The sequence below is a fragment of the Triticum dicoccoides genome, chromosome 7A (genome assembly GCF_002162155.2).
Source record: "Triticum dicoccoides isolate Atlit2015 ecotype Zavitan chromosome 7A, WEW_v2.0, whole genome shotgun sequence".
Taxonomy (NCBI): domain Eukaryota; kingdom Viridiplantae; phylum Streptophyta; class Magnoliopsida; order Poales; family Poaceae; genus Triticum; species Triticum dicoccoides.
This window is the reverse complement of record NC_041392.1, coordinates 678,819,942-678,828,147: the sequence shown is the minus strand read 5'-3', so window position 1 is coordinate 678,828,147 and position 8,206 is coordinate 678,819,942. Positions and strand designations below refer to the sequence as shown.

The following is an 8,206-nucleotide window of genomic DNA, read 5'->3' as shown; positions in this document are numbered from 1 at the left end:
GGGGGGTATCTATCTACTGCTTTTCGTGAGTTTCTCTCATCTGAGGGTACTCTCCCTCAGCGTTCATGCCCTGGTGCCCATGCTCAGAATGGCGTTGCTGAGCGTAAGCATCGCCATATTGTTGAGACAGCTCGTACCCTTCTGATTTCTTCCTTTGTCCCCACTCATTTTTGGGGTGAAGCTATCTCAACTGATGTTTATCTTATCAATCTCCAACCTTCTACTCGCCTTGAAGGCAAGTGTCCTGGTGAGGTTTTGTTTGGTTCTCCTCCCACGTATGACCACCTCCGTGTCTTTGGTTGTACTTGTTATGTTCTTTTAGCACCTCGTGAGCGTACCAAGTTGACTGCTCAGTCTGCTCAGTGTGTCTTCCTTGGATATAGTCTTGAACATAAGGGCTACCGTTGCTATGATTCTTCTGCTCGCCGCATTCGCTTTTCTCGCGATGCCACTTCTGTTGAGGATCAACCCTTCTTCTATTCCCCTTCCACTAAACCATCATCCTCAACTTCTTTAGAGTCTACCTCGTTTCTTTCACTTCCACCTATCTTTTTAGATGAGTCCATAGCTGAACAACCTTCCTCTGTCCTAACATCAGAACCATCTCCACCACATGTTTCATCTCCTTCCTCACTAGCTCCTTTCTCTCTTCCACTAGCTCCACCTCTAGATAGTCTTCCTTTCCATTACACTCGTCGTTATTCTACTCCTCCAGTCAATACTTTCCATTACACTCGTCGTTCTAAAGTTCCATGTGACACGCAGTCATCTATGCCTTTGTCTTCTACTCCTCCAGCCAGTACTACTGATCCTTGCACTGACGGCTCTTCTCTAGCAATGCGATACAAAAAGGACTTATATGCAGGGGCTGTTTCTGAGCCTAGTACCTATCAGGAGGCAGTTGTGTCACCTGAGTGGCAACTGGCTATGTCCGAGGAGCTTGCAGCCTTAGAGCGTACTGGTACATGGGATTTGGTACCATTACCTCCTCGTTCAGTCCCTATCACTTGCAAATGGGTGTATAAGGTTAAAACCAAGTCAAATGGTTCCGTGGAACGCTACAAGGCTTGCCTTGTTGCAAGAGGTTTTCAGCAGTCTCATGGGAAAGATTATGATGAGACATTTTCTCCTGTTGCTCACATGACTTCAGTTCGAACTCTAATTGCTGTGGCTGCTACTCGGTCATGGAAAATTTCCCACATGGATGTGAAGAATGCCTTCCTTCATGGTGATTTACATGAGGAAGTATATATGCAGCCACCTCCAGGTATCAAGGTTCCACCAGGTCATGTTTTCGTCTTCGAAAGGCTCTTTATGGGCTTAAGCAAGCCCCTCGTGCTTGGTTTAGTTCTGTGATTCAAGCTGCCGGTTTTTCTCCTTGTGAACATGACCCTGCACTCTTCATTCATACATCTGAGCATGGCCGTACATTGCTTCTACTTTATGTAGATGACATGTTGATCACTGGAGATGATGTTGGGTATATTGATTTTGTTAAGAAAAAATTGAGTGAACAATTCCAGATGTCAGATTTGGGGTCTCTCAGCTATTTTCTCGGGATTGAGGTCGAGCATACTGATGATGGTTACTATATCTCCCAGCAAAAGTACACTCAGGATTTGATTCTTTGCTCAGGTCTCACTGACACGTGCATTGCTGCTACACCTATGGAGCTTCATCTGCAGTTGCGTCCTACTAATGGCACTCCTCTTGAGGATCCCTCTCGCTATCGTCACATTGTCGGCAGCCTAGTGTACCTCACAGTGACCAGACCTGACATCGCACATGCAGTCCATATTCTCAGTCAATTTGTCTGTGCTCCCACCTCAGTTCATCATGGTCACCTATTCCGAGTCCTTAGGTATTTAAGGGGAACTACATCTCGCTGCTTGTTCTATGCTAATTCCAGTCAGCTCCAGCTTCATGCTTACTCTGATTCCACTTGGGCGAGTGATCCTATTGATTGTCGCTCGGTCACTGGCTATTGCATATTTCTTGGTACATCTCTCATTGCATGGAAATCAAAGAAGCAAACTGCTGTGTCTCGCTCCAGCGCCGAGGCAGAGCTTAGGGCTCTTTCTACTACTACAACAGAGATTGTATGGCTTCGCTGGCTATTGGATGATCTTGGTGTCTTATGTCATACACCAACACCTCTTCTTTGTGACAACACTGCTGCTATTTAGATTGCTAATGATCCAGTCAAGCATGAGTTGACCAAACACATTGGTGTGGATGCCTTTTTCACTCGATCTCATTGTCAACAATCCACTGTCAAGCTACAATATGTCCCATCAGAGCTTCAAGTCGCAGATTTCTTCACCAAGGCACAAACTAGAGATCGGCATAGGTTTCACACTCTCAAACTTGGTGTATCAGATGCTCCTGACCCACCTTAAGTTTGAAGGGGGGTGCTAAGTATATATGTTGTGTTTGTCTTGTACAGACCCAGGCCCATAGTCTAGAGTGAGGCCCAGGCCCATGTAACCTTGTATATATCTCTCTCCTCTTCAATACAGAAAACTGTTCGGTCATTCTCTCTTCCTCACGTTTTCTAACAGTATCTACTTTGCCGAGACTGCGAGCCCGCTGAACTTATGATGTTAGATCTGTGAGGATTATTCCTGGTTGGATGCTGCCTTGTGGCTTTATTAATTTAAAGCTGGACGCTTCGTGCGTCTTCGTTCAAAAAAAGAAAAAAAAATAGAGTATGAGAACGAACTTTGGCATGCCATCGTACGTAGCTGCAGTATTGGGATGCTCTGGCTGTGTTTCATGCTCAAGTTGGTCAAATGACATGCGTTTTAACTTGCCTCTGATTCCAATCGTATGGCGTCTTCAGATTACGATTCATGATTAGTTTCTGAACCTTACATAAGCACCACCTGTTAAAGTAAACAAATACTCCCTCTATAAACAAATATAAGAGCGTTTAGATCACTACTTTAGTGATCTAAACGCTCTTATATTTCTTCACGGAGGGAGTACTCGTCGCCGGCATTCCATTTGTACATGCGAAATCGTAGCATAACTTAAAACAAGAGATACCTGATGACTGAAACTTGTGGATCATGCATAAACCTGATCACGTGCATGTATAATAGTCTAGTGATGACACACTTCACTTGTCATCTATTCAGCTGGACCGAGCTAATGCAGCGCTACGACAGCATCACCAACGACCAGTTGCAGGGGAATGAGGGCACAAATCATCATGATCATCAGGTTAACAAACAAGGAAGCACATCTAGTCATGTACTACATAGTACAATTTGTACACTGAGAGTTAACTGCATGATTGCATTCTGATCGACATATGTGATTCTTGCACACAGCAACTGTTGACGGATATCGCAAGGTTGAGGCGAGAGCGTGACCATCTCGAGGCCACCCTGCAGAGGCACACCGGAGAAGACCTGCCATCGGGCGCGGCCGCGGCGGAGCTCCGTGATCTGGAGCAGCGGCTAGAATGCGCGTTGGATAAAGTCCGTGAAATGAAGGTACACATACACACCACGGCGTGCACAAAATTCACTTCGGCTCACTTGTAGCTGTCAGTGTTTGAATGAATGGTTACATGGCTTTCTTGCGTGCAGGATAAACTGATGGAGGAGCAGTTGGACGAATCACACAACAGGGTAAGTACGTAGCTGTAATTGTATGGGAACCGGAATGATTTAAGATGCAGACAAGCAACTGTGAATGATCCTGCTCTGTTCATCTGTTGGTGTGTCATTCAGATGCACATCCTGGAGGAGCAGAACAGCTTCCTTCGCCACATGGTATGGTAGGAGTGATTTGCGTCGCTGCGTCCTCCGTGCCTGCCTCCTATACTGAGCTTCTGAATGCGTCTCTACTCTTTGTCAGATGAGCGAGGAGGGGCGGCAACGTGCTGCCGTGGAGGCGTCGGCGGTGGTGGCGGAGCTCATGGCGCCGATACAGCCGGCGACGCTGTTCGGGGGCTTCTTCCCGGAGGTGGAGGAGGAGGCAGTGACTTCGCTGCGGCTGTGGCCGTAGCAGCTCCCCTGGCCCGGGGCTGGAACTGTTATTTTCCAGATTGATGAGTAGAAGGAGATGATAGACTGACGGAATTCGACGGAGGTTAATTATTTTTAGCCAGTGAAACTTACTAATAGTAGCAGGCCACTAGTACTTACGTTCTGAGGCCATATATATAGGTAACAAGTAGTGGCAGACGCCAGTATATGTACAAATGTGTTCCGTTTTGGCTCCACATGATTTCCCGTATGTTCATATGAAATTTACCGCAGTGTTCTTTTAAACATCAGTGTTGATACTTGACGTGAATGGATTGATGATCAACATGTCTACTTCCTACTTGGATCTGTTTGGATATGGAGCTTCCTTCTTCCTTTGCCACGCGAGAGGGAGCATTGTGGCCCGTCGGGCCTGGTGCCGATCGATCGAGAGAGACGGGCGGAGAACGTGGGCTGAAATTAGAGATTGTGCCTATACTTCCATGAAAATGTTGTCAGGCAGAAATGAAATAGAAATAGAAATTTACATGTCTTCCCTCATGCAAACTCTTTACATGGCAGAAATAGAAATAGTATACAACGACTGCTGCTCCTTTCCCGTTTGAACCAACGTGATGATATCTTCTCGTAATACTCAAACTGAAATCCTTCCAAATTATCTCCATCGACGTGTCTGGCCATGTTAGCTCCACCATCGTAACTTAAGGCTTCAAGTTTCTTATGCATGCATGGCTGTACGCACATGTACTTCTCCCCGCGTAATGCATGCACGGCCAACATCCCATTTCCCTCTTTCTTAAACGAGCGTGTCTCTGTCAATACCATAATATGCATGCATGTAACTTCAACAAATTCTGCAATCTTTTTTGTGTACTGTTTATCAACGGCAGTATAGTTTGGCACATATACATCCTTAACAGTAACTAATGGAACAACGATAACTTGATCCTGGTGGGTAGCTTGTACGTCGTCGTTGTCATTGGTCCGACTACAATTGAAATTGGTCGTATCATCTACAATGTTGTTGTGTTGGGGAACGTAGTAATTTCAAAAAAATTCCTACGCACACACAAGATCATGGTGATGCATAGCAACGAGAGAGGAGAGTGTTGTCCATGTACCCTCGTAGACCGAAAGCGGAAGCGTTAGCACAACGCGGTTGATGTAGTCATACATCTTCACGATCCGACCGATCAAGTACCGAACGCACGGCACCTCCGAGTTCTGCACACGTTCAACTCGATGACGTCCCTCGAACTCCGATCCAGCCGAGTGTTGAGGGAGAGTTTCGTCAGCACGACGGCGTGGTGACGATGATGATGTTCTACCGACGCAGGGCTTCGCCTAAGCACCGCTATGATATGATCGAGGTGGGTTATGGTGGAGGGGGGCACCGCACACGGCTAAGAGATCAAGAGATCAATTGTTGTGTCTTTGGGGTGCCCCTGCCCCCATATATAAAGGAGTGGAGGAGGGGGAGGGCCGACCCTCTCTATGGCGCGCCCTAGGGGAGTCCTACTCCCACCGGGAGTAGGATCCCCCCTTTCCTAGTAGAACTAGGAGCCCTTCCAAGTAGTAGGAGTAGGAGAGATGGAAAGGGAAGGGAAAAGGAGAAGGAAGGAAGGGGGCGCCCCCCTCCCTAGTCCAACTCGGACCAGCCCATGCGGAGGGGTGCGTCCACCCTTTGAGGCCTTTCTCTCCTTTCTCGTATGGCCCATTAAGGCCCAATACGAATTCCCGTAACTCCCGAAAATACCCGAATCACTCGGAACCTTTCTGATGTCCGAATATAGTCGTCCAATATATTGATCTTTACTTCTCGACCATTTCGAGACTCCTCATCATGTCCCCGATCTCATTCGGGACTCCGAACTCCTTCGGTACATCAAAACACATAAACTCATAATATAACCGTCATCGAACTTTAAGCGTGCGGACCCTACGGGTTCGAGAACTATGTAGACATGACCGAGACACGTCTCCGGTCAATAACCAATAGCGGAACCTGGATGCTCATATTGGCTCGTACATATTCTACGAAGAACATTATCGGTCAAACCGCATAACAACATACGTTGTTCCCTTTGTGATTGGTATGTTACTTGCCCGAGATTCGATCGTCGGTATCTCAATACCAAGTTCAATCTCGTTACCGGCAAGTCTCTTTACTCGTTCCGTAACACATCATCCCGCAACTAACTCATTAGTTGCAATGCTTGCAAGGCTTATAGTGATGTGCATTATCGAGTGGGCCCAGAGATACCTCTCCGACAATCGGAGTAACAAATCCTAATCTCGAAATACGCCAACCCAGAAGTACCTTCGGAGACACCTATAGAGCACCTTTATAATCACCCAGTTATGTTGTGACGTTTGGTAGCACACAAAGTGTTCCTCCGGTAAACGGGAGTTGCATAATCTTATAGTCATAGGAACATGTATAAGTCATGAAGAAAGCAATAGCAACAAACTAAACGATCAAGTGCTATGCTAATGGAATGGGTCAAGTCAATCACATCATTCTCTAATGATGTGACCCCGTTAATCAAATGACAACTCATGTCTATGGCTAGGAAACTTAACCATCTTTGATTCAACAAGCTAGTCAAGTAGAGGCATACTAGTGACATATTGTTTGTCTATGTATTCACACATGTATTATGTTTCCGGTTAATACAATTCTAGCATGAATAATAAACATTTATCATGATATAAGGAAATAAACAATAACTTTATTATTGCCTCTAGGGCATATTTCCTTCAGTCTCCCACTTGCACTAGAGTCAATAATCTAGTTCACATCGCCTTGTGATTTAACATCAATAGTTCACATTACCATGTGATTAACACCCATAGTTCACATCGTCATGTGACCAACACCCAAAGGGTTTACTAGAGTCAATAATCTAGTTCACATTGCTATGTGATTAATACCCAAAGAGTACTAAGGTGTGATCATGTTTTACTTGTGAGGGAAGTTTAGTCAACGGGTCTGTCACATTCAGATCCGTATGTATTTTGCAAATTTCTATGTCAACAATGCTCTACACGGAGCTACTCTAGCTAATTTCTCCCACTTTCAATATGTATCCAGGTTGAGACTTTGAGTCATCTGGATTAGTGTCAAAACTTGCATCGACGTAACCCTTTATTCCACTAAGGATAATTTTGACCAATGTCTAGTGATCTACCCCTAGATCACTATTGTACTCCCTTGCCAAACTCAGGGCAGGGTATACAATAGGTCTGGTACACAACATGGCATACTTTATAGAACCTATGGCTGAGGCATAGGAAATGACTTTCATTCTCTCTCTATCTTCTGCCGTGGTCGGGTTTTGAGTCTTACTCAACTTCACTCCTTGTAACACAGGCAAGAACTCCTTCTTTGACTGTTCCATTTTAAACTACTTCAGAATCTTGTCAAGGTATGTACTCATTGAAAAACTTATCAAGCGTCTTGATCTATCTCTATAGATCTTGATGCTCAATATGTAAGCAGCTTCACTGAGGTCTTTCTTTGAAAAACTCCTTTCAAATACTCCTTTATGCTTTGCGGAATAATTCTACATTATCTCCGATCAACAATATGTTATTCACATATACTTATCAGAAATACTATAGTACTATAGTGCTCCCACTCACTTTCTTGTAAATATAGGTTTCACCGCAAGTCTGTATAAAACTATATGCTTTGATCAGCTTTTCAAAGCGTATATTCCAACTCCGAGATGCTTGCACCAGTCCATAGATGGATCGCTGGAGATTGCATATTTTGTTAGCACCTTTAGGATTGACAAAACCTTCTGGGTGCATCATATACAACTCTTCTTTAATAAATCCATTAAGGAATGCAGTTTTGTTTATTCATTTGCCAGATTCCATAAAATGCGGTAATTGCTAACATGATTCGAACAGACTTAATCATAGATACGAGTGAGAAACTCTCATCGTAGTCAACACCTTGAACTTGTCGAAAACCTTTTTGCGACAATTCTAGCTTTATAGATAGTAACACTACTATCAGTATCCGTCTTCCTCTTGAAGATCCATTTAATCTCAATGGCTCACCGATCAATGGGCAAGTCAATCAAAGTCCATTCTTTGTTCTCATACATGGATCTCATCTCAGATTTCATGGCCTCAAGCCATTCCGTGGAGAATAAAACCTTCTATGGTCATACATGATACGTCTCCAACGTATCTAT

The 8,206-nt window shown here is 44.7% G+C and overlaps 1 protein-coding gene across 1 annotated transcript in view; it reads left to right on the top strand.

Moving 5' to 3' along the window:
• The window catches only part of LOC119334501 (MADS-box transcription factor 29-like), a 7,443-nt gene extending 3,251 nt beyond the window's left edge, over positions 1-4,192 (top strand). Inside the window, exons 2-6 of the mRNA XM_037607061.1 lie at positions 3,141-3,225; positions 3,336-3,500; positions 3,597-3,638; positions 3,741-3,782; positions 3,868-4,192. Of these exons, the coding sequence (XP_037462958.1) occupies positions 3,141-3,225; positions 3,336-3,500; positions 3,597-3,638; positions 3,741-3,782; positions 3,868-4,017 (484 nt within the window). The 3' untranslated portion in view covers positions 4,018-4,192. The remainder of the gene's footprint in view (positions 1-3,140; positions 3,226-3,335; positions 3,501-3,596; positions 3,639-3,740; positions 3,783-3,867) is intronic.
• The last annotated feature ends 4,014 nt before the right edge of the window (positions 4,193-8,206 follow it).